This window comes from Cricetulus griseus, chromosome 6 (genome assembly GCF_003668045.3).
Source record: "Cricetulus griseus strain 17A/GY chromosome 6, alternate assembly CriGri-PICRH-1.0, whole genome shotgun sequence".
Lineage (NCBI taxonomy): Eukaryota > Metazoa > Chordata > Mammalia > Rodentia > Cricetidae > Cricetulus > Cricetulus griseus.
In genome coordinates, this window is record NC_048599.1 from 88757583 (window position 1) to 88784776 (window position 27194).

The 27194-nt window shown below is 34.8% G+C and overlaps 1 protein-coding gene and 1 pseudogene across 1 annotated transcript; both read right to left on the bottom strand.

Moving 5' to 3' along the window:
* Nucleotides 1–890: 890 nt before the first annotated feature.
* Nucleotides 891–12251, bottom strand: LOC100753825 (annotated as a pseudogene).
* Nucleotides 12252–24025: 11774 nt separating this feature from the next.
* Nucleotides 24026–24976, bottom strand: LOC100754126 (olfactory receptor 10AG1-like). Its single transcript, XM_027421159.1, has one exon. It carries the CDS (start codon nucleotides 24968–24970, stop codon nucleotides 24026–24028), a length of 945 nt encoding a protein of 314 aa, XP_027276960.1. The 5' UTR covers nucleotides 24971–24976.
* Nucleotides 24977–27194: the final 2218 nt, after the last annotated feature.

Below are 27194 nucleotides of genomic sequence, written 5' to 3' on the forward strand. Positions count from 1 at the left end.
TTAATAGGAACACCAGTGGCCAAAAATAACATTCAGCAGTTTTCTCCTTTATCTGTTCCCCACAGTACTGGGGTTTCAGGAACATGTATGGTCATGTATATTTTTATAACTGAGGTAATAGGCATTGAAGTTCAGGTTACACAATTGCAAACAAAGATTGCTTACCCACTGAACAATCTTATAAACTGCCAATTACAGCTTGTTTTTCATTTTTTTATGTAATTTTTGAGGATTCTCTATTGTGAACATTGATGAAAACTTGTCTATTGACATTTTGGAAAGATGGACACAACTGATAGAACTTAAATTTACTAAGTTTACTAAATATATTATGAATACCTTCATGCAGTAATAAAAAGCACTTGGGAATACAAAAGCAGCCATTATGAGTTAATCCAACACATATTCATAGTAGATTGAAATGCTTGTTTCTTATTTATGTTTTGACGTATCTGAAAGTTGTCACAAATCTGAGACATAGAATATTAATATTAACTATTTCATTAACTCATTAAAAATTTCACTCAACACATATGGATATTAAAGAGGTACTGGTAAATATGTAGAGTGATGTATGAGAAAATACTAGCAAATACAGAGATGATTTGTTAATATTTTAAGGTATATAACCACTGTATAACATGTAATTTAAATGTTTGAGTCTTGTTCAAAGTTCAGCATGAAATATATAATTCACATTATATTTTATTAATATTAACATACCCAGTGCTGTTAATATATATCATTGAATGAGCACATCTTCATATCTATAGGATATTTCAAAAGAATAAATTTTGACATACTAAACAAAATTCTAGAGGTATTTCAGAACCACAAAGAGATTAGTATCTGTACAGAAAGAATAAAAATCTGACCTATTTCTTCAGTTACTATGTAGGAAGCAATTCAGGCATTTGGTCCAGAGCTACAAGCTCAGTTTTTCTCAGTGTAGCAATCATCTCCTTGTTCCTAAGGGTGTATGTATATCAGTAGATTGACTATGGATGGCACAGCACAGAACTGAGAGAGCAGTTTGTCAGTTCTTTGAGAATGTGTAGACTTTGGAATTAAGTATGTAATAGTAGCTGATAAATACCACTACCAAATTCGAAGAACTTGTGGAGAAGGCTTTTACTCATACTGTGGCCATAGGCAACTTCAGAATGATGGCAATGCTTTTGGTATAAGAGGAAATATCAAGATAAAAGAAAAAATATAAACAACATAACCAATAAGAAGACAGACAGCTCATTCACTGAAGAATCCCCACAAGCCAGCTTGAGGATGGGTGGTAAGACCCAGAAGAAGTGATTGAATTGATTAGAATTGCAAAAATGTAGAGGGAATACCTGACAGGTTTTTCCTCTCTGAACTGGGATGCCATAGGACCAGGAGCCTGACATCACATGAGTGTACTTATTTGGGTTCATACCTACATGATAATTTAGAGGTTTACAAATAGCCACACAGTAGTTATAGAAAATCAGAGCCATAAAGAAACATTCAGTGGCTCCCACCATAAGGAAAAGCATGTTTGTCTGGCAGAAGACATTTTGGATATACTTCTGTTCTGAGTGCCAATGTTGAACATTTCAGGAGAAGATTCCCCCCCCCCCAAAAAAAAAAATACATGGGCTTCTATTGTGCAGGATCAATTCTAACTATCATAATTATTAAGCTATTTTCAATTAATATAGTTAAATAAACTATGCAGAACATTCCAACCCAAAAGCCCTGGAGGTGGGAAAGTCAGAAAATACCATGAGAAGAAACTGTGTCACAGTGGAAGCATTGCCCTCTGCCCTGATTTCTATGTATTTAATCTGTAGGGGGATTCACGCAAAAGGAAAAAAGAATTTCCTTGTCCCTGGATTCTTTTTATCATGTATAAAGTAATGTTAACACATATTCAAATTTTCCAGTGCCATGAAGAAGAATGATATGATTTATATATGCTCCAAATGCTTAAAGAATCATTTTTGCAAATAAGCATATAAAATAGTCATATATTTTTCTAATGCACTAGGTCTTATGTATTTTTTGTATTTTTGATGTCTCAACACATGTCCAGTGTCCAATCTGATGGAACGAATTCTTCAATCAAGGAACCTACTGGACACATGACTTTCAATTGCAGCTGGTTGCAAAATAATAACCAATAATTCCATATTCTTAAAAATAAAAGTCCCATCACTAACAACTTTATTTTGTAAAGGAGAATTACATGATTGTGATACTATGAGACAATATCTGCTACTAGACTCAAACCATTCCTAGTATGCATTTTGTCTACTGCCTGTTTTCTCAGATTAGGACTCTTAGTGTTTAGGACCTAAAGACATTCATTGCTAGGCAGCTATGATAGCTAACCATCTGGAATAGTAAGCCAAAATAAATGCCTTTCTTTTATAGAATTTGTATATTTGAAATGAATATTTTACAAAAATGTTATATGTACAAATGGAATGGCTAGCTTTTGATAGAGTATGTAAAATTTTTTTCTTTAAATATTTTTTTAATTTTGGAGGAACTCATGTTTACATATCCATCCCACCTCATTCCCTTGCCCTCCCATTATCCCATGTTCCCCACCAATCCCCTAATCTATCCCCCACCTCCTCCCCAGTGATAGTGAGGCACTCCAAGGGGGACCGCAAAGTCTGTCATATCATTTGGGGGAGGTCTTAGGCCCTCCTTGCTGTATCTGGGCTGCAATAGTATACCTCCATAGGGAATGGGCTCTCAAAGTCCATTTGTGCCCTATGGATGAAGACTGGCTCCACTATTAGAGATGCCTCCTAGCTGGCACCCACATTCAGAGGGCTTGGTTCAGTCCAATGCTGGGTCCTCAGGTTTATGACTAGGGTCCCAATGCTCTCATTAAGTCAGGTCAACAGTTTCTGCATGTTTCTCCAGCACCATATTGGCTCCTTTGCTCATCCCTCCTCCCTCTCTGCACCTAGATTCCAGGAGTATGGTTCAGTTCATAGCTGTGGGTGCCAGTTTCTGCTTTAAACAGCTAATGGATGTTGGCTCTAGGAATGGTAAACAAGGTAGTCATCAGTCTCATTATAAGGGAGAGGCATCAAAGGCAGCCTTTCCACCATTGCCTAGATTTGTAGATGGGGGAATCCACTAACATTTCCCCTGTGCCAGACCTCTCTCCAAACCTGTACGGTCTCCCTCTATCAAGGAATCTCCTTTCTTGTCCTCCTCTATTCCTCCCCTGTCTCAGTCCTCTTGTTCTCCTTCCCCCTCCCATTCCCAGCAACTTCCATTCTCCCCTCTTGCTCCCAATTTGCTCAGGGATTCTTGTCCCCCTCCCCTTCTTTAAGGGTTTATGCAATCTTATCTTGGGGTCCTCCTTGTTTCTTAGCTCCTCTGGCAGTGTGAAATGCAGGCTGTTCATCCTTTGATCTATGCATAAAAGTTGCATATAAGTGAGTACATGCCATGTTTGCCTTTATGTGAATTGGTTACCTCACTCAGTATGATTTCTTCTAATTCCATCTATTTGCCTGCTAATTTCAAAATTCCTTTTCTGTGGGTGTCTGCTTCTACTTCCATCAACTGCTGGATGAAGGCCACAGGATGGAAAATAAGTTAGTCATCAGTCTCACGATCAGGGGAGGGTATTTAAGGTAGCCTCTCCTCTATTACTTAGATGTTAGTTGGTATCATCCTTATAGATCTCCAGACACTTCTCTAGTGCCTGATTTCTCTTTAAACCCATAATGTCTACCTCTATTATGGTATCTCTTACCTTGTTCTCCTCTATTCTTCCCCCAACTCAACGTTTCTGCTCCCTCATGTCCCCATCACAACTCCTCTTCTACCATTCTCATTCTCATAGCTTCCTCTCCCCTTCCCCATGCTTCCAATTTACTCAGGAGATCTTGACCCTTTCCCCTTATCTGGGGAACCATGTATGTCTCTCTTAGAGTCTTCCTTGCTTCCTAGCTTCTCTGTTGGTGTGGATTATAGGATGGAAATTTTTTGCTTTATGTCTAAAATCCATATAAGAGTGAGTACATGCCATGTTTGTCTTTTTGTAACTGGGTTACCTTGCTCAGAATGGTTGTTTCCATTTCCATCCACTGTGCACTCCACTTTTTAATTGCAGTAATTTGGTAGGTAGCTACTTGACTTCACTGTATATTTGGAAATCAGACCTCTGTCAGATGTGGGGTTGGTGAATATCATTTCCCAATCTGTGCGTTGCCTGCCATTTGGTCTTGTAGACTGTGTCTTTTTATTTTTATTCTTTTTTTTTTTTTAGGCAGGGTAGGGCCCTCAACAGGGGCTCTGCAAAGTCCACCAAATCTTCCTGTGCTGGGCCTGGGCCCTTCCCCATGTGTCAGGGACAGTGTGTATCCCTTCATGTGGGATGGGCTCTCAAAGTCCCTTCTTACATCAGGGAAAAATACTAATCCACCACCAGAGGCTCCCTGGAGTGCAGAGGTCTCCTCATTGTTCAGGGGTCTGGATCAGTCTGGTACTGGCCTCCCAGACACAATCTGGGGTTGATGTGCTTTCCCTTGTTCAGGCCAACTTTTTCTGTGGGTTTCTCCAACCTGGTGCAGACCCCTTCGATCTTCATTCCTCCCTCCCTTCAACCAAATTCCAGATTTCAGCTCAGTGTATATCTGTGAATGTCTGTCTCTGCTTCCATCAGCCACCGGATGAGAGCTCTAGGATGGCATAAAGAGTAGTGATCAATCTCAATTTAGGGGAAGGGCTTTTAGTTTATCCTCTCCAACATTGACTGGATTGTCATATCGTGTCATCCTTGTAGGTCTCTGGAGATCTCCCTAGTTCCAGATCTCTTCTCAGACCTATAGTGGCTCCCTCTGATATGGTAACTTTCATATTGCTTTCTCTCCTCTATCCTTCCCCCAACTCAATATTTCTGCTCCTCCATTTCCTCTCCTTTACTTCTCTTCTTCTGCTTTTATTGTGGCAGCACCCTCTTCCTTACCCTCATGCTCCAATTAGCTCAGGAGTTTATGCTACTTCCCATTCCTGGGGTTCATTTATCCCTCAGAGTCCTTCATGTTTCCTAGTTTCTTTGGTGAAGAGGATTATAAGCTGATAATCCTTTGCTCTATGTCTAAATTTCATATATGAGTGAGTACATACCATGTTTGTCTTTTTGTGACTGAGTTACCTCACTCAGGATGGTTTCTTCTAGTTCCAACAATTTGCCTGTGAATTTCATGATTCCATTGTTTTTTTCTGCTGAGTAGTACATTTTTCTCTATCCATTCTTTAGTTGAGGGGCATCTAGGTGGCTTCCAGTTTCTGGCTATTACCAACAATGTTGCTATGAACATGGTTGAACATATGTCCTTGTTGTATGAACATGCACTATTTGGGTATATACCCAAGAGAGGGATGGCTGGATCTTGAGGTAGACTGATTCCCATTTTTCTGAGCAACCGCCATACTGATTTTCAGAGTGGTCTTACAATTTTGTACTCCCACCAGCAATGGAAGAGTGTTCCTTTTTCTCCACATCCGCTCCAGCATAGATTGTCATTGTTTTTTTTTTTGATTTTAGCTATTCTGACAGGTGTGAGGTGGTATCTCAGAGTTGTTTTGAGTTGCATTTCTCTGATGGCCAAGGATTTTGAGCACTTTCTTAAGTGTCTTTCATCCATTTCAGATTCCTCTGTTGAGAATTCTCTATTTATTTCTGCACCCCACTTATTAAATTCATTGTTTGGTGTTTTGGTGGCCAGTTTCTTGAGCTCCTTATATATTTTGGAAATCAGTCCTCTGTCAGATGTGGGATCGGTGAAGATCTTTTCTCATTCTGTGGGTGGTTGTTTTGTCTTACTGACTGTGTCTTTTGCCTTGCAGAAGCTTCTCCGTTTTGGAAGGTCCCATTTATTAATTGCAGACTTCAATGTCTGTGCTACTGGTGTAATGTTCAGGAAGCAGTCTCCTGTGCCAATTTTTTCAAGGGCAATTCCCACTTTCTCTTCTAGAAGATTCAGTGTGGCTGGATTTATGGTGAGATCTTTGATCCATTTGCACTTCAGTTTTGTTCATGGTGACAGGTATGGGTCTATCTGCAATCTTCTGTGTGTCCAAATCCAATTGTGCCAGCACCATTTGTTGAAGATGCTATCTTTTTTCCATTGTATAGATTTAGCACCTTTGTCAAAAATAAGGTGTTCTTAGGTGTGTGGGTCAATATCAGGATTTTCAATTCGATCCCATTGATCTGTCTGTCTATTTTTGTGCCAATACCAAGCTGTTTTCAGAACTATGGCTATATAATAGAGCTTGAAGTCTAGGATAGTGCTGCCTCCTATATTCCTTTGTTGTACATGGTTGTTTTGACTATCCTGGGTTTTTTTGTTTTTCCATATGAAGTTGAGTATTGTTTTTTCAAGGTCCGTGAAGAATTGTGTTGTCACAATTCTTATAGACTTAAGTCTCCCACTCTAAGTGTGTGAGGTTTTATGAGTTATTTGAGTATTAGTAATGTTTCTTTTACAAACATGGATGCCTTTTTTGGGAGCATAAATGTTCAGAATTGAGACATCATCTTGATGGATATCTCCTGTGATGAGTAGGAAGTGACCTCCTCCATCTCTTTTGATTGGTATAAGTTTAAAGTCCAATTTGTTGGATATTGGGATTGCTACCCCTGCTTGTTTCTTGGGTCCTTTTGATTGGAAAATCTTTTCCCAACCTTTAATTCTTAGGTACCATCTGTGTTTGAATTTGAGGTGTGTTTCTTCTATGCAGCAGAAGGAGGGATTCTGTCTTCTTATCCATTCTGCTAATCTGTGTCATTTTATAGGTTCGTTAAGACCATTAATGTTGAGAGATATTAATGACCATTGATTGTTCATTCTTGTTTGTTTTTGATTTGGTGATGGTGGCGAAATTATGTGTGGGATTCTATCCTTTTTCCTTTTGGCTGTTGGCAAAGTGGGATTATCTATTGCCTATATTTTTCTGGTTGTATTTAACTTCCTTGGGTTGCAGTTTTCCTTCCAGAACTTTCTGTATGGCTGGATTGGTAGATATCTATTGTTTGAATCTGGTTTTGCTGTGGAATATCTTGTTTTCTCCATCTTTATTGATTGAAAGCTTTGCTGGGTATATTAGTCTGTGCTGGCATCTGTGGTCTCTTAGTGTAGGTAGAATATCTATCCACGACCTTCTGGCTTTCTTAGTTTCCATGGAAAAGTCAGGTTTAATTCTAATAGGTTTGCCTTTATATTTTACTTGACCTTTTTCTGTAGGAGAAGCTGTAGCCACTCGTATTTAGGGCCTGGCTATAGGTGTGCCTGACCATGCTTTTTGGTTTCTCTTTTGGGCTTATGTACAGACTGCTGTCATGCTGGCTGGGTAGGTTGCTCTGTAAGTAAGGCTTTTTCCTATTAATAACCCTTATATTTTTACCTGACTTTGTATTGGTAATTTTCCGCTATATCCGGTTGTCAGGAGCGGAATATTGAAAACCTATACCACATTTAAAACAGGATATGGGTCCCACCAGGCCTTCGGTCTAGGCCTGAAAAGTGCCCTCTCTCCACAAATGCTCCCGGCTAACAGCCAACCCGCTGCCGCTGAGCTGCTCAAAACCAACCACCCAGCTCAGAGATTAACTGCCTAGAGATGAGTAGGCCTCGGCTTTCAACAGAGGCTTCCCCTGGCCTCTGCTGTAGTAAAGCCACATCTGTTTCAATGATTGCAGCCACAAGGCCGTATACTCTATAAGATAAGCGCAGCCACTTTTATGACCTCTCTCCACTGCTGCCACCATCCTGCCACCCACCACTGTCAAACGCCACGCCGGCTGGCTACGTCACTCTGTAAGTAAGGCTTTTCCCTATTAAATACCCTTATATTTCTACCTGACTCCGTATTGGTAATTTCCCACTATATTTCTCCTTTGCTGTTCTTAATATTTTCTCTTTATTCTGTGGTTGGTGTTTTGATTATTATATGGCAAGGAGACCCCCCTTTTTTGGTTCAGTCTATTTGGTGTTCTGTAGGCTTCCTGTATTTTCATTGGCATGTATTTCTTTAGGTTGGGAGAGTTTCATCTATGATTTTGTTGAATATGATTTCTGGGCCTTTGAGTTGCATTTCTTCACCTTCTTCTATACCTATTATTCTTAGGTTTGGTCTTTTCACATTATTCCATATTTCCCAGATATTTTGTGTTAGGGATTTGTTGGACTTGAGATTTTCTTTGGTTGATGAGACTATTTCTCCTAGTGTATCTTCAACTCCTGTGATTCTCTGTTCCATCTCTTGTATTCTCTTGGTTATGTTAGCATCTGTAGTTCCTGATCGCTTACCCAGCTTTTCTATTCCAAGCACTCCCTCAGATTGTGCTTTCTTTATTGTCTCTATTTCAGTTTTTCGGTCTTGAACTGTTTCCTTGAGAGATTTGTTGGTATCTTCTAATTTTTGGTTTGTTTTTTCTTCCATTTCTTTAAGCGATTTTCTCATGTCCTCTTTGAGGTCCTCTATCATTTTCATGAAAATGTTTTTAAGGTCATTCTCTTCTGCTTCATCTGAATTGTGATGTTCAGGTCTTGTTGGTGTATGGTTCCTAATCTCCAGTGGTATCATATTGGGTTTTCAGTTGTTTGGATCCAGTGGGCAGACCTCTGAGCAGGGCCACAGAAGCCTTTATATTATATTATGTAAATTCTGTCATTGCATATATAAAGTGAATAGAAACTGATTGATAACACCTAACATTACTAAATGTGAATCTAAGGGAAAAAAAGATTAAACCAAGAGGCTACTATTCTTTAATTTAAATTATGAAACACTAAACTTTTGGCCAGGCATTGGTGGCACACAACTTTAATCCCAGAACTTGTGAGGTAGAGGCCGGTGGATCTCTGTGAGTTTGAGGCCAGCCTGGTCTACAGAGTGAGTTCCAGGAACACTCACAGAGAAACCCTGTCTCAAAAAGCAACAACAACAAAAGAAATACTAAAATTTTTCACCATTTAAATTAAATATAGAAATTGTTGTAAAAACAATGACTGAAAAATAAAGAAAATATTTATTTATTTTGTGGTAAATTCATATATATTATGCATGTTTTACTTGGTTGGATAAATGTGGCTTTCAAAATTGTCACCCCACAGTACTGAAAATGCACAAACATAATAGTCCTAATGTAATATATTTCTAAATCAAGGACTAATTAATTTTCTAAAATAATAAAAGAAAATTAGTATTAGAAATAATTTTAATTCATGTATTGCTTCAGATAATATTTTCATTTGTTTTTGTTCTGTTTTCTGATTTGGGGTGGGAACATGCCAATTCATCATTTGCAAAACCATTCATAGTTGTATTCACATTCTGGGAAATGGCAATTTAAAACTGTGTATAAAGAGTATGTTGGAACTACCCTGATGTATCCAATTGTATTTTCTAGCTTTCTGTGATGCTCTAAATGCATGTGTTTGCCTCACACATGCTAGGCAAACATTTTGTTTTGGAACAATTCCTTCAGGACATTGGTGTCACTAAAAATTTTGTAGTTATTGTTATTGTTTCAACTGTTGTAAATCTTTGGAAAACACAATTATTTATCTAAGAAAGAAGACCTTGAACATTTTTGGAAATATAGGCACGTTTGTTTTATTAAGTACTTTATGTTCATTTGTCAATTTTCATGAAAGAATATTGCCTTTCCTATAGCAACTCTAATCTTACATAACTAACTTACCATGGTAGGATACACAGGGCTTACATTTATAAAAAGAGGAGATAAATGTTGCAAAGGAATGTATGGGTGTATTAATTCAGATATGTTTTTCTCTTTGCAAAAACCATGTTAACATATGGAAAATTCTATAATATTTTATGTTTTCTTACAGGATTTAATCCCTCACCACTAGGAACATCTTTAACTGTAGTACTTGTCGGACATATTTTAATAATACTCATCCTTGATCATCTTAAAAAGTTGATTTTTTAAGAGCTATTATCGCCAGCTTATTCATATAAAGCAGAAAAGTACACATATAAATTAAATGGATGTTTTATTATAGATAAATAATACATTTAAAAGAATAAAATATACTAACATGTTGATACAAGTTAGCACACAAGGAACTATACATATTCATATTATTGCTCTTTATTGGATTGGATTTTTAAGACATATTTTATATTTCGCTCTTCTCTCTAAAGTTTATAATGTCAGAACAGAAACAAGAAATTTAAAACAGTATTTGAAATAATTAAAATAAAATAAACAAAATTCTTTTCATTTATTTTGAAAATTGCCTCCTGATGCTGATATTTATAAAGGAGAATCAAACAATTTATGTATTTGTTATTTGTCAAATGTAATTGTTACTAATCTGTGTAGCCTCGAGTCCATTATAAATTTTTCCTTACTCATTCATATATGCATTTAAACATAGAGTAACGGATTACCAGCCTACAATCCACACTGCCAGAGAAACTAGTAAACAAGGAGGACCCTAAAAGAGACAAACTTTGTCCCCTGGAGAAGGGCAAAGGGTCACCATCCCCTGAGCAAACTGAGAACTTGGGAAGAGGGGGGAGGGAGCTACGAGAGTGAGAAGGGAAGAAAAGGAAGGATGGAATGTTCTATAGATGTATGCTAATCCAATTAGGTCATAACTTCTGTTAGTTCCTTTATTTATTTGTTAAGTTTCTCTCTGGTGGTCCTGTCTAGTGGTGAGAGCAGGGTGTTGATGTCTCCTACACTTAGTATGTGAGGTTTTATGTGTGGATTGAGATGTAGTAATGTTTCTTTTACAAATGTGGGTTCCTTCATATTTGGGGCATAGATGTTCAGGATTGAGACTTCATCTTGGTGGACATTTCCTGTGATGAGTATGAAATGCCCTTCTTCATCTCTTTTGATTGACAGCCAGAACCTGGAAACATCCTAGATGCCCTTCAACTGAAGAATGGATAGAAAAAATGTGGTACATTTACACTGCTCAGCAGAAAAAAAGCAATGGAATCTTGAAATTCATAGTCAAATTGATGTAACTAGAAGAAACTATCCTGAGTGAGGTAACCCAGTCACAAAAAGACAAATATTATATATACTCACTGACATATAAATTTTATACATAGATCAAAGGTTACCAGCCTACAATCCACATCACCAAAGAAACTAGGAAACAAGTAGGACCCCAAGAGAAGAATGCATGGCCCCCTGAAGAAGTAGAAGGGGACAAGTTCTCTTGAGCTAATTGGGAGCACAGGGGTAGGAAAGAGGGAGATGTGAGAAAGAGAGGGGGAGAAGAGGAGGGGAGAGGAGGAAATTGGGGAGCAGGAAGGTTGAGTTGGGGAAGATTAGAGTAGAGCATGATAAGAGATAACATAATAGAGGGAGCTATTATAGGTTAGAGGAAAGATCTGGTAATAGGGACATTTTTAGAGATCTACAAAGATGACACCAATTGGCAATCTAAGCATTAGTGAAGAGACTACCCTAAATGCCCTTCCCCTATAATGATACTGTGATGACTACCTTATATGCCTCCCTAGAGCCTTCATCCAGTAGGCTGATCCACGTAGTTCTTCATTATACTAAAGAATCACTGCATGACGCATTTAAACATGTTTCCCCACCAATTTAACACAGTCTAGTACTATAAACATAGACATTGACAAAACCCTACAAGCAGATCATTTTCTTAAAGACCAGGATGTATTATTTGAGCTACATCTGTTTGATAGATAGTGCCATGAAAATGTGACATTGTCACAATATTAGAAATGGGTAAGTTTTAATTGTGCCTTCTGCTTTGGTTTTACTGTGTTTGATTTCGAGATGCACAGGGCAGGTGTGTCATGCAGGCTCTTTCTATATTGTAATTGGTTCTGTGGCATTTCAAAATATTGCAATGAAACTGTGTATTTCTAAATAGAGATATGCTTTTTAAAATACTCGAAAAAACATTAGCAAATGTTTTCCTTTTCTACAGAACACTTTTTTCTGTTAATTGGGAAGTATAATATTACATTAGCAAGAGAAAAATCATCAATGTATGTTATAGTCATATATGAAATTTCCAAATAATTAATAAATGGTATAAATAAACATTTTAAATGGAAAAAAGCCATCCATTTTACTTACATTTATTGAGTTTCCCATTTCAGTCTCTAGGTTAAGTGAGGGAGAGTGGAAATCCACATATCTATCCAGACATACTTACCATTTTCTTGTTGCTTATTTTGATGCCCGGCAGTTGAATCTCTGGCATCATGCATGCTAGGAAACCAGTTTTTCATTGTGCTACATGGCCAGCTCATGCACACATAAGCACCATCTCCCACAATGCATTCTTAAACCATGTAGCAGCCCTCCAATTTTTCTTTGGAAAAATTTTAAAGAGTTAACTTTTAATAAGAAATAAACCTCAAAGATGGATATCTGGAAATGATATAAATGTATTATTCACAAAAGAAATAATCAAAAAATAGAATTAACAATTGTTAGACATTACAACAAATTAGCTATTTTTGCTTTGACTAAAGATATTTAAGCTTATTTAAATCACATACCCTATAAAACAATGATATTCTTGAATGTCAATATTGTAATATCAAAGAATGTATTATCTCAATATGCATAATGCATCTGAGCTTACATAAGCTGATAATCAAATCAAATGTAAGGAATAAAAGTAAAGTAGAACAAATAAATTTAAAAATGCCTTTATTGCCAAAATATTTAAACTGAAATGGAAAATATATCTATGTCCCTAATAATTTTAGATGATTTTTCTCACATTTGTTAATTCTTAACTATCATGAGCTCTTTTGATACCTGTAGACTACATTTCAATATTGTTTATTAAATATTTTGATCATTTGTGTATATAGTTAAATTTTTGTGATATATGAGCTCTGGTTTTTATATTTGTAAAATAGATAATTACATGGGTCACAGAATGCCACTAAAAGTAAGTAAAATGAAAAATCAATTACTATTAGAATCACTTAAGTTTGTACTTAGGATGATAATGTCTTTATTGATTTTACAATGTTTTCCACAGCGTTATATTTAATATTTATAAGGATTTCATATTCTGTTTTCAGGTAGCAAGTAATAACATCCTAAAGATAAAACAAAATATCACATGGAAACACAAATTTGGTATTTATCCAAAATAAATTATGTGAAACATGATCTTTCCTTTATAAATTGGCATAAGACAAATAATGATAAGTTTGTTTTTCTAATCTTAAGTATGAATTTATTTTAAAAGAGTTTAATCACCTTCTAGAACTATTTCACACTGTGCTGTTTATGTAGGATGGAATCTTTGCTCTGGGAATAAATTCTTCCCAAGTCACTTTCTATTAGATCAGAGTAGGTTTCCCTGTGAATCGGTAAGCCCAGCAGAGCAAAACAACACAATAAAGAGACATCTTTGAGTGAGCTAAGTAGACATTATTTTCTATAGTCTAAGCATTATGTATTTTTTTATTTTATGATTATGAGGGCCAGGAATGGATTTGTATGACTGCAATGCCAGCACTTAGGAAGCTGAGGCAAGAGAATTGTGAGTTTAAAGCCACCTACAGTTTCATAGTAAAAGTTTGTTCTAAGAAAATAATTAAGTCATTAAATAATTTGAAATAATAATTTCACTGCTCAAAAAATGAATGAAAACATAAGAACTCTGTACCTATTTTAGATATTACTCATTTAATGGGAGGCTGTGTCTTGTTTTTAGTCTGGATATGCTGGAGCTCCCTATGTAGACGCTTTAGCTCTCAGGATTGTGATGATCTACATGTTTCTGCCTCCAAGTCCTGAGATTAGTGTCAACCATCAGTGCACACACATTCTTTAATTACTACTCATATTTACATATCCATCCTACCCAATTCCCTTACCCTCCCATTCTCCCATGTTCCCCACCAACCCATCTCTCAACTCCTCCCAAGGTATAGTGAGACACTCCACCAGGGATTTTCACAGTCTGTCATATCATTTTGGGGAGGCCCTAGGCCCTCCTTACTGTATGTGGGCTGCAATAGTATCCCTCCATAGGGAATGGGCTCCCAAAGTCCATTTGTGCTGTAGGGTTACAGACTGGCTCCACTGTTAGAAGTCCCATAAACTGTCTTGGACTCCTAGCTGGCACCCACATTCAGCGGGCTTGGTTCATTCCAGTGCTATTTCCCCAGCTTTATTATTAAGTCTCAATGCTTTAACTAAGTCAGGTAAACTGTTTCTCTGGTTTTCTGCAGCACTTTCTTGGTTCTTTTGCTCATCCTTCCTCCCTTTTCACAACTGGATTCCAGGAGTATGGTTCAGTTCTTAGCTGTGGGTGCCGGTTTCTGCTTCGAACAGCTACTGGATGGAGGCTCTAGGAATGCTAACCAAGGTAGACATCAATCTCATTATAGGAGAAGGGCATGAATGGCATCTTCACCACCACTGCCTAGATTCTTAGTTGGGATCATCCCAGTGGATCCCCTAACATTTCCCCTGTGCCAGCCCTCTCTCCGTACCTAAAGTGACTCCCTCTATCAAGGCATCTCCATTTTTCCCCTCCTCTATTCCTCCCCTGTCTCAGTCCTGTTGTTCCCAGTCCCCTCTACTTCTTCCCTTGCCACCTCTTTCCTTTCCAAAACCCTGTGCTCACACTTTGTTCAGTGGTTCTTGTTCCCCCCTTCTTCGAGAGACAGTGCAATCTTCTCTTGGGATCCTCCAGTTTTCCTATCTCCTCTGGCAGTTACCTCACTCAGATGGTTTCTTCTAGTTCCATCCATTTGCCTTCAAATTTCAAGATTTCATTGTTTATTTTTTTCTGCTGAGTAGTTCTCCATTGTGTAATTGTAGCACATTTTCTCTATCCATTCTTCAGCTGAGGGGCATCTAGGTTGCTTCCAGGTTCTGGCTATTACAAATAGTGCTGCTATGAACATGACTGAACAGATGTCCTTATTGTATGAATGTGCATTCTTTGGGTATATGCCCAAGAGAGGAATTGCTGGATCTTGAGGTAGACTGATTCCCATTTTCCTGAGGAGTCGCCATACTGACTTCCAAAGTGGTTGTACAAGTTTGCACTCCCACCACCAGTGGAGGAGTGTTCTTCTTTCTCCACATCCTCTCCAGCATAGACTATCATTGGTGTTACTGATTTTAGCCATTCTGAAAGGAGTAAGATGGTATGTCAGAGTGGTTTGGAGCTTCATTTTTCTAATGGCTAAGGATGCTGAGCACTTTCTTAAGTGTCTTTCAGCCATTTTAGATTTTTCTGCTGAGAATTCTCTATTGAACTCTACTTTTTAATTGCATTGTTTGGTGTTTTTTTGGCTAGCCTCTTGAGTTCATTTTATATTTTGGTGATCAGCCCTCTGTCAGATGTTGGTGAAAATCTTTTCCCATTCTGTGGGCTGATGTGTTGTCTTGCTGACTGTGTCCTTTGCCTTACAGAAGCTTCTCAGTTTCAGGAGGTCCCATTTATTAATTGTCCATCTCAATGTTTGTGCTACTGGTGTTATGTTTAGAAAGCGGTCTCCTGTACCAATTTGTTCAAGGGTACTACCTACCTTCTCTTCTAGGAGGTTCAGTGTGGCTGGATTTATGTTGAGGTCTTTGATCCATTTGGTCTTAAGTTTTGTGTATGGTGATAGATATGGATCTATCTGCAATCTTCTACATGTCCTATTCCAGTTATGCTAACACTGTTGTTGGAGATGCTTTCTTTTTTCCATTGTATAACTTTAGCTTCTTTGTCAAAAAATCAGGTGTTTATAGGTGTGTGGGTTAATATCAGAGTTTTAAATTTGATTCCATTGGTCAACCTGTCTTTTTTTGTGCCAATACCAAGCTGTTTTCAGGACTATGGCTCTATAATAGAGCTTGGACTCAGTGATGGTGATGCCTCTGGAAGTTCCTTTATTGTACAGGGTGGTTTTGGCTACCCTGGGTTTTTTGTTTTCCATATGAAGTTGAGTACTGTTCTTTCCAGGTCTGTGAAGAATTGTGGTGGGATTTTCATGGGAATTGCATTGAATCTGTAGATTGCTTTTGACAAGATTACCATTTTTACTATGTTGATCCTACCTATCCTAGAGCATGAGAGAAAGAAAGGGGATAAATTTGAATAGAAGAAGTTCAGGGACAGAAATGTATCTTCTGAAAAAATAACTAAATTCAACAAAATAAGATAAATGATTGAAAAATATAAAATTGTTCACACCAATGCCTTGGCAGAGTGTGTAACAAATATGCATACTATTATTTATTTATTAAAACATTTTTATAGATTTATGATGAAAATTTTCAAAGTTCTTTCTTTCAATTGATTTGAGACCTGCAACTCCTATTATTTATTTACCAAGGGTTCCTTTCATCTCACAATTTAACTTGCACATATTTCCGTCTATTTTTAGTACACAATTACAAACAATTTAATGACAAGAAAATCTTGGGATATGATTGTTAAAAGAAGTATCTTTCTGATATATATTAAGTAGGGGATTTTTCATTTAAACCACCTTAGGACTGACCTTCTTATCAGGATGTAGGTAGGAGTGCAATGGATAAAAGACAGTGAACTCTGTGTAGAAGGAACAGGGACAGAATCTTAAGTTGTAAGATGCGAAGACACAGGTTTTCATGTTAAAGTCTCAGGACTCTGTGCACCATTGCAATTTTAAGGTTTTCCATTCAACTATTCAGAGAGACATTTTAACTCCACTTTTCAAAAGATTTATGGTGATACTAAAAACTGGTAGAATTTACTAGAGTTGTAATATTTATTCTCATAGTAAAATTTCTTCATTGGACTTGAATTCCATTTCAAACTGTATTGTTTATAAGATAATAAAAATCATAGTTGACCAAATTTTATTTGTGAGAGATAAATAAAACTATATAAAATATCACTCATTAACTCTATGTGATTATTTGTAATGTTTTTCTACTTATACATAAATTTCTGGATATTTGATATTAATGGGTAGTTATATTCTCATAATACATCACACTACTTGTTAAAAATTCACTTGATAGCCCTATTGATGTATTTACTGAAAACATATTCAAACCTTCTTTCTTCAGAGACAGGAGTTTTATATGTTCAGAGGGAATATTCTCTTTATGTCCTCATTCATTTTCAGGGCTAAATTTGTACTTTTGCAATCCTGAAGATGATGGTTCCTAAGAAATTCCATCTGAAATAATTTGACTATTCCTTTGTACCTATTCTTCTTTCTTCAGCAACATGCTTTGGACCTTGTCCACAAAAAGTATAGTAACAGAATAACTGATATATTAAATGTGTTTTAGTTGAATTTTTCTTTCACTATTTTTCTATTGTATAATAGTTATACTATTGTAGCATTGGACTACAATTGTTTAAGTTATTTATGAACTAAGAATTCTAAAACTACTAGAATTGTGTTGTGAATCCATATCTTAATACAGGTAAAAAATCAAAACCTCTTGACAAAGTCATGGCATTCTTTATTCTACAAATACTACCTATATTTGTTTTCAAACACTGTTTAATTATGCTACAATTTTTATTTGTTTTAGTCCAATGTTTTATCAAAAGGTAGTGAAAAGACAATCGTTGAAAATCTCCCTTTGGTTGACATTCATTCTGGAAATGAGTGTCATCTCCCTAAAATGAAAAAATTTTAATGAAACCTTTGAAGTTTGTCTGAAAGTGATACAACCATGAATCTGGTTTTATATTTATTTTCTTTCCTTCACCTCTCCTTAATGTGGCTACAAACATTTTGCATGACAATCTTTCATTGAAGTTTTCTCTATGCTTTAGTATAAAATTTATCTTATTGATCCTAAATGATATGAAAAGAAATATTTTACTACTTCAGTCATCTTTTTTTTTCTTTGTTAAGTAGTCCTCTGCACCATGTGATGCTCATTATGCCACTCAGCTTTGAATTAAACAGACTGTTGAATGGAAATTTTCACTCTCAAATATAAGATGTTAATTAATATGTAAGAAAAGGACAATAAAATCTTCTTACATCAGGTTTTCAAGTGACAATGATTAACACGACTCACTCCCATAAACTATTTCTTGATGTACTTACAGAAAAGGTTACAGTTGTACAGTACTAAATCCAGTTGCTAAATGACATTCAGGCCATTTATGTATCATCTACTGTCAAGAAGTTTACGCAACAAAGAGGAGATATTTACTCAGTGTGCTCTACTCAAAAAATATTCTTATTTTTATCTTATACTCAATTTATGATAGGATTGCAGTAATAAAATAAGGTATTTCTATTTTGAGTTTCTCTTGTCTGAGTAAATCTAAAGACTTGAACAAATTTGTAACAGTAGTCTAAGTTATACAAAGGTCAGATGTTCCATAATCTTTTCACAGTGCATTTGCTAGACATATATATGTTTCCTTTACTAAATTTAATAACTACCTTGGAACTAAAATACATTTCATTACTTTACAAAATAATTATTTTCATGAATTCACTATGATTATTTAAAAACAATTAGTGTTTGGATTCCTTAGTTTTTTATAACTGTATTCTAGAGTTGTTTAACTCTAAGCCCCCTTTTAAAATAGGATTAAGCCTGAAAAAAGAAATATGCATCTCTATTTGTTAATTTATTAAAATATACTACTTCAAAATGAAGATTCCTATAAAATTATTTGTTTCACAAAATTATCATAAATCTTGATTTCTCTATTTTGAAGTGGTTCAACATCTGTGCTTAGTATAACAATAGCAATATTATCTATACTTATTGAATAAAACATGCATTAACTTTAAATTAATTTCTATTCTCCAGGATGTTAAATGTAAAATGAGAAATAAATTGATGTTGAATTAAATGGATATCAATATAAAATAATCATACTATCTTATGAGCATTAATTTTGACTTTTTTAACACAATGATTTAATCGTCTCAATTATTTTAAGTGGAACCACTTGTTTCATCAATCTCTGTAATCTTCTGTTAGGGAAGTCTATTTCTGATGACCATAAATCTCTCCTCAAATAAAAGTAGCTCTGTCCCCACTAGAATTTTCTCTACAGAGCTAAATTTCTACATCAGAGAACCTCTTTGGTGTTTTTTTTTTTTTTTGCTTGTTTTATTTTTTTCCTAGCTAATGCCTGTATGTTGGGCTCGACTTGAATTAAAAGTTTAGTGTGATTTAATTTGAATACATGGATAGTTACTGAGAAGCACTGTGAAAGATAGCTCAAGATTGACATCCTGACAAAAAATACCTAATTTGGCAAAATTTATGACTGTAATATTCTCTATTATGAGGAAACTATGTATACCCTTGGTTCATATGTACAAGAGTGTGTATAAACATGTATTCTTTTTCTCTAGCCAGTATATTATAATGGGTTGTGTGTCCTGTATTCACATGGTAGCCTGTATTATGGTTTTAACAAAGAAAACAAACTTTTATTAGATTAAATGAGAATCTAGAGTAAGTCAAGCTGCAAAAAATGGAAAATCCATGAGGAAAGAAATCCATGAATATGAAACTTCAAACCTGAGAGTCATAATTACTCCTAACATTCAGGTGATTTAAGAAACTTTAGTGAATGAGAGAGCAATATGTTCAAAATATATTGCAAGAAAAATAATTAAATTAAAATTAAATGAAAAAAGGATCTTGAGTGTATACAAATTTGTTAGATCTCTAATATATCACTGCTTCATATTACTCATTACATAGTACTTTTAACAATTTGTTTGATTATTTAAAAATGACTCTTGATATGACCGTCTCTTATAGTGCTATAAGAGCAAATACCACTTGGTAAAGTTCATTACTAGCTGAGAGGACATTCAAATGGTCAAGGAAAGGGATTGAGAAGCAAGTAGTGAGTCCTCATAGGGTACCTGATGTGGCAGAGCTCAGGATGACAATGACTGTTTTGTGTGCATATCCAAAATTAGCTGACATAGAGGTATTCTGACTTCCTCAGATGAATGGACAGAGAGAGTTTCTGTTAGTATAGAATAGACTACTTTGGAAAACCATCCAAATGTAAATGATAATTATATAAAAATTAGTAAGACAAATTTATAAAATGTAGATATTTAAAACAAAATTGTTTAGACAACTGAATAAACTTTGAGGAAAAAAATTGTTATTAATTATTGAAACTATAATTAAATTGATGTTAACATATATACAGTATTCTTCAGAATGTGGAATCATGAACCCATCTAATACTTTATTTTTGAACAATTGCTAATCTAATCAGATCTAAATTTTTAGAATATAAAACAAAAATTAAAAAGAAAGCATAAAGTTGCCAATAAAAAATTGAACTTTGCAAAAAATAGAATCCAAAAAGTAAGAATAAAATGAAATAATTCTCATAAAAATAAACAAGTTGATGTAATTCACAGTCAAACTTGGTAAATAAGAATAAACTTTTGTTCATTTCTCAGGGAGCTTCATGCACTTAGTAATAGAATTTTACATATCAAAGGAAGTTGAAGTACAACTAACATATTTTATCACAGAAGAGAAAAAATGAATCCTGTAAATATTTGAACAGATACCTAAGAGAATTATTTATATAAGTATTGAACTTTCACCAAACTTACAATAATCTAGAACTTCTTTTATGAATTCTATGTGAGGATTACTAGCTAGCTACACTGAACACAATCACAACTGTATTCTCTGAGCCAATGATTAAATTGTACATAGATAAGAATATGCTAAACATCAAGACATTGTTCCTCTGATTCTATAGAGTAAACTTGATGCAAGCCATCGTGTACTTGGTGGCCTATGATTCTTTGAATATAATCACCTCTTGTCTTCTCTTCTAAAACATGAAACTATCATACCCATCAACAGAAAACCTTTTGAAAATTCATTAGTATCATTTGTTTGGAGACATTTTTATTACTGATATCAATTATTGAATCATTCTAAAATCAATTTAGAAAATATTTATTAACTTAGTTCTAGTGAACAATAGATGGCAACAAAACAATAAATTCTATTTTTTTTTGCTCTTCCCAAAGAGCAAGTATTCATGTTTCTACTGTCTATCACTATATTTATACATCTGTACATATTTTATATATCTAGATATTTATGCATCCCTATACATGTGTCTTTAAACTTTAAGTATATACATAATATGATTTTAACTATCCTTGAAATCTAATTAAAGTTCATTTTTTCTACAGAAAGTTAATTTATCTTGTGTTTTAATGATGTTTTCTTTGGGACTTTTTATTGTCAAATTGTGAAATTATCATAAATGTTTTATAAATTAAAACATATTTTAAATGACTAATTGAATCATACTAGGATGAACATTCTATGATTGGTCTCTTACAGACATATTTTTTCTTTTTTATTTAAATTAGAAACAAGCTTCTTTTAAATGTCAATCTCATTCCCTCCCCCTCCCATCTTCCTCTGCTCCTCTATCCCAAACTCTTTCTGCTCCCCAGGGAGGGTGAGGTCTTCTATAGGAGAACCTTGAAGTCTGTCATATCATTTGGAGCAGGGCCTAGACGCTCCACAGTATGTCCAGGTACAGAAATGTTTTTATATAAATCCTTGGTTATCACCTAGTACAAATAGATTGTATATGAGCAGGTTGTTTTTTTAAATACTGCCTCATATACCAAGCAAGCCCTAGATAGGAGCATCAATTGATTGCCCCTTTGTATGAATGTGCTCTAGCAATTCTGTTACTTAGTTTTAATTTTTCACAAAAGATATTTTGGTCATGTTTTCTTTTCTTCCAAATCCTCTCCTGTCTACCTCACCATCAAATGGGTTCATGTTCTCTTTTCTGTCTGTCTCTGCCCCCCCCCTCAAAAATAGAAATCTAAACAGTACACAAATGAATGCAAAACAAAAAAGTAAAATGCCAATAAATTTAAACTCAAAACAAATAGACAAAATCAAATGCTGAGCCTGGAGGGTAATGGGGTGGGGGATAAATCCATTTTCTCTTGGCCAACTGTTCCTGGTCAAGGGCTTTCGCTGGAGTGTGGCTAATAAACTCAGTGACACTCATTTAGAGAAAACTGATTTACTCTTTGCTAACAGGGATCAACATGTTTTCATGTATGTGTCAGACATCTTAATGTTCTAGAAACATCTACTCAGAGCTTTCCCCCAATTTTATTAGATTATTTGTATTCTTAATATTGAGTTGTTGAGTTTCACATATATTCATGACAGACTTTCACAATTTTAAAGTCAAAGCTGTTGGTCAACTTTTCATTGTTTTATCTAATCTCAGTGAAAACATGTTGAAAACACTTGATTCCCTGAGTGAAATTGTAGACTGCAGCAGCTCCCTTCTTTAGGCTATCTTGCATATCATTTTATACCCTCAGGGATGTGATTAGAATTCTCATTCTTTTGGAGGAAGAAGTGAGGTCACTGTTTTCCCAAGAAATGTTGGTTAGTTCAGTACCATTGGTGCTACCCTTTTAGATTATTGCTTAATCAGTTTGTCCAGTCAAAAATGGTAAAAACCCAGATGACTCACTTCCCCCCTTATTTGTATTAGTGTATTCATGGAATGCACTAATTTTATTTTCTAGTTTAAATAATAGGATAATTAATTGGGGATGCTTGGGTTATTATTTTTACAGAAGCATGTATATCCCATTCGACAAGTAACAGTTTTCTTCATGTAGTCTATGAAAACCACTTGAATGTATTTATAAAATGTTCCATGGATGTAGTCTTAATAATTTAATGTTCATCATTTGATGTTTTAAACTGTCATAAATTGTTCACTGATGTTCCATGAGGAAAAGGATTTCAGATAAAAATCAGACACTTAGTATTCAAATTCGATTGTGCATATTAGAAAATGGGTTCAAGCAGTATCCATCTGTAGCCTACTGCCCAGAGGTTCCTCAGGATAGCTATAAACATGGAGCCATAGAAAATCCTAACCAAAATACTATGATTTTGAGATGTGTATATGTATACATGTGTGTATGTTTGTGTGCATGCTTATATGTGCATGCACATGCGTGGTGTTGAATTGTGCATATGATATGTCCCTTTTCTCACTAAAGTTAGAGGAGAATGTAAGGTGTCCTTTTCTATAGCTCTCCACACTATTTCCTTCTTTCATGTAATTTGGAACTAGAAAGGACACAGACAAAGTACAGCCATGCTCTTTTTCTGATCCCCACAGTATGGAGCACATGCATGGCTCTCTCATATTTTTAAGCATGTAATGGACATTGAAACTCAGAATACATGATTGAAGATAAAGTCCTCTTAACACATTGAACCATATTATCAACTGCTCATTACTACTTTGTTTCATTTTCTATGTACTAGTTTTCAGGATTCTGTTGTGTGAATTCTGTTGACAATCATTTCTGTTAAAATGTCAGAAACTTGGACAAAACTGACAGAAGTTAATGTACTAAATGTATCATGAAGACTCTTGTGCACTATCTAAAAGCACATGGGGAAAAAGGATCAGGTTTTATTATAGTTATGACTAAATATAACATATATTCATAGTGCATTGAAATATTTCTTTCATATTTATTTAAATTGTCATATCCAGAAATTATCAGAACTCTTAGACTTATTGATAATAAATATTTCATTAACTTTTAGTAATTCATTAAACAAGTATTGATATTAAAGTACTACTTGTAACTCTGTTGAATGCTGAATGAGAAAATACCAGCAAATGGTGGATCATGATTTATTACAGTAGATATAAAATATGTTAATTTATAAAAAGTTTCAAAAGTGTGAATTTTTTTCAAAATTTTACCATAGAATATGTGATTCACATTGTATGTTCAAATTAAAATACCTTGTTCTTTTTCATTTTATTGAATGAAGACAAATTAATAAGTAGAGGGTAATTCAAAACAGAGTGTATCAATGTATTCAAAATAACAAAAGCATTTAAGAGCAATAAATTCATTAGTATTTCAAAGGAATGAATAAAAACTGTCCTATTTTTTAGTAACAATGTAAGAAATTATTCAATCATTTGTTCCTGAACTCCAAGTATTATTTTCTAAGTAACAGTTTTCTCAGTGCAGCAATCACATCCTTGTTCCTAAGGCTGTATATCAGGGGATTGAACATGGGGGTCACAATGGTGTAGAACAGAGAGAGCAGTTTGTCAGTTCCTGGAGAATGAGTGGACTTCGGCCTCAAGTAAGTAATAGTTGCTGATCCAAAAAACAAAAACACCACAAGCAAATGGGAAGAACATGTAGAGAAGGCTTTTGCCCTTCCTGTGGCTGTTGGCAACTTCAGAATGGTGGTAATGATTTTTGCATAAGACGCAAGTATCAACATAAAAGGGAAAGCAACAAACAGTGAAGCCACTAAGTATACAGATAACTCGTGCACTGAAGTATCCCCACAAGCCAGCTTGAGAATGGGTGGTAAGTCACAGAAGAAATGGTTGATTTTGTTAGAATTGCAGAAATGTAGAGAGAATATCTGACAGGTTTGTCCTATCTGTACTGGGATGCCACCGAGCCAGGATCCTGCTGCTAGCTGAGTGCACTTTGTTGGGTTCATGACTAGATGATAGTTTAGTGGGTTGCAAATAGCCACATAGCGGTCATAGGACATCACAGCCAGGAGAAAGCATTCTGTGGCTCCAAGCATAAGGAAGAAACACATTTGTGTGGCACAGCTCAACATAGAAATGCTTCTGTCTTGAGTACTAATGTTGAACAAAATCCTCGGGAGAGTTACTGATACATAACAGATTTCCAGGGAAGAAAAATTTGCCAGGAAAAAATACATAGGCTTTTGTAATGCAGGATCAATTCTAGTTATCACAATTATGAAGCTATTTCCAATCAAGATCATCAAGTACATTATGGAGAACATTCCAAACAGAAAACCTTGGATGTTGGGAAGGTCAGAGAATCCCAGGAGGAGAAAATGTGTCACAGTAGAAGCATTGTCTTCTGCCCTGACTTCTGTGTGTTGCATCTGTAGGGAGGATTCTAGCAATATCACAAAGTATTTCCTTGCCCTTGGATTCTTTCATATTGAATATTAATATATTAGAAAATAAGTACTACTTAATAAAATAAAACTACAAAAACTTTGAAAATATAGATTCCTCAGTGATAATTTAATATTACATTGTGATAATGCTGTGAATGAATATATACAATGAATGGGAACTGCCATATAAAATCTAACATTACTAAACTCTGGTTCCAAGAATAAAAACTACAACACAAGAATATTTTTTTAGAAAATAAATTATAAAATATTTTAAATGCTTTTTTTGCCTATTTAATTAAATCTAGGAACTTTTTTAGAGACAATAACTGAAAAAAGGCAAGAAAAACTTTTGTTTAAATTATTTCATCATGGATTCATAAGCTTTATGCATGCTGCATTTGGTTGTATAATTATTTCTACTAAAACCTGTCTTCACAGAAGATTCAAAATGTACAAAAGTAAAAGCCCTGATGTAATTGATTTCTGAATCAAAGTCTTATCATGTTTTGAAAACACTAAAAAGCATTAGCAAGGGTTTTACTTCTATAGCTGCAGGAAATCGTTTCATCCATTTTTATTCTGTTTTCTGATGTGGTGAGGGAACATCTCAAATTTTTTCTTTATTCATGTTCTTGGAATTTTCCATTTAAAAAAATACATCTTATAGATTTTGGAACTACACTAATCTATTCAAATCATACTTACCTAGTTTTTTCTGTGATACTGACCATGCAACCTAGGCTTCACCCATGGTATGCAAACATACTGCTACCATTTATTCCCTGAGCTCCAATGCCTATAAGACTTGGTGTCTACAATCTTGGCAGTGATTGCTATTGTTTCGAGTGTTGAAAACATTTAGAAAACACAATTAATACTCTAAGAAAGAACACCCCTAGCATTTTTGTAAATATAGGCACTTTTGTTTTATTCACTTACTTCATGGATATGTATTTATCATCTTTGAAAGAATGATTGCCTTTTCTACTGTTTCTCTGATGTTAACTAATGCATTTAACATAGAAGAGTATAAAGGGTTTATACTTCCCTGACCAAATTTACCAAAAAAAAAGAGATAAAGGTTGGAAAGACATATTTGGTAACATGAATTCAGAAAGGTGTTTCTCCTGGCAAAAGTCACAAAAGATACATGCAAATATAATAATTCCATAATATTTCCATATTCACTTACAGGATTTAGTCATTAAATACTAGATAAACATTTGACTACAGTAGGTAGCAGATATTTTAACAATGCTCATTCTTGATCCTGTTAATATGTAGATTCATTTTATGAACTATTATCACCAACAAATTCATATAAACCAAATAAATAGATGACTAACTAAAATCAAAGCTCCATGAAAAAGAAATAATACCAGTAAATGAATAAAATATACTAACATACTTATAGATATTAGCACATAAGATTGTGTCCATATTGATATTTTTGTTCTTTAATATATGGGCTTTTATAGTAAAGCATATTTTACATAGCTATTTTTATCTATATTGTAAAATGTCAGATAAGTTAAAATATTGAGACAAGATTTGAAATAAAAAACATTAGATTCAACATTCTTTTCAAATACTTTGCTCAATTCCCTGTCATTGTGGTCCTTAAAATTGGAGACAAATAGTATGTATATTTGATATGAGTTAAATGTAGTTTGAACTTACGCTTGTAGAGTTAAGTTAAATATAAATCTTACCTTTATGGATTAGTAAAAGTAAATGATAAGTGAATCTGGTTCTTAAGGCTTAAATATTTCCTTCACATTTACTATGCATATCACTTGCAAGCATTTATTGTAATGTGAAGCACACAGTGCTGTTCAAATAGAAAATGATCTCCACCTCTGGGGATAAGTTCCTTTCCCATAATACTTTCTAATTGAAGAAACCTATTTATTCTTCAGCTAAAAGTTACTTATAAGACTATTTAAATGAAATGAGAAAAAATAAAACCCATGAAAACTATTCCTCTTTACAGATTCTTTTTTGTTTTTCATTTTTGTGATTATTAAGAAAAGTTAATATTGGCTGGCAGTGGTGGAATATGCCTTTAATCCTAGCACTTGGAAGGAAGATGCAGGCAAATCTCTGAGTTCATGGACAGTTTGGTTTACTGAGTAAGTTCTATGGCAGCCAGAGCTGACTAACAAATCCAAAAAAAAAAAAAGAAAGAAAGAAAGAAAGAGAA

Bases quoted from the DNA above. Each gene is read 5' to 3' on its own strand.
- LOC100754126 (XM_027421159.1), bottom strand. From the start codon at position 24,970: ATGCAACACACAGAAGTCAGGGCAGAAGACAATGCTTCTACTGTGACA.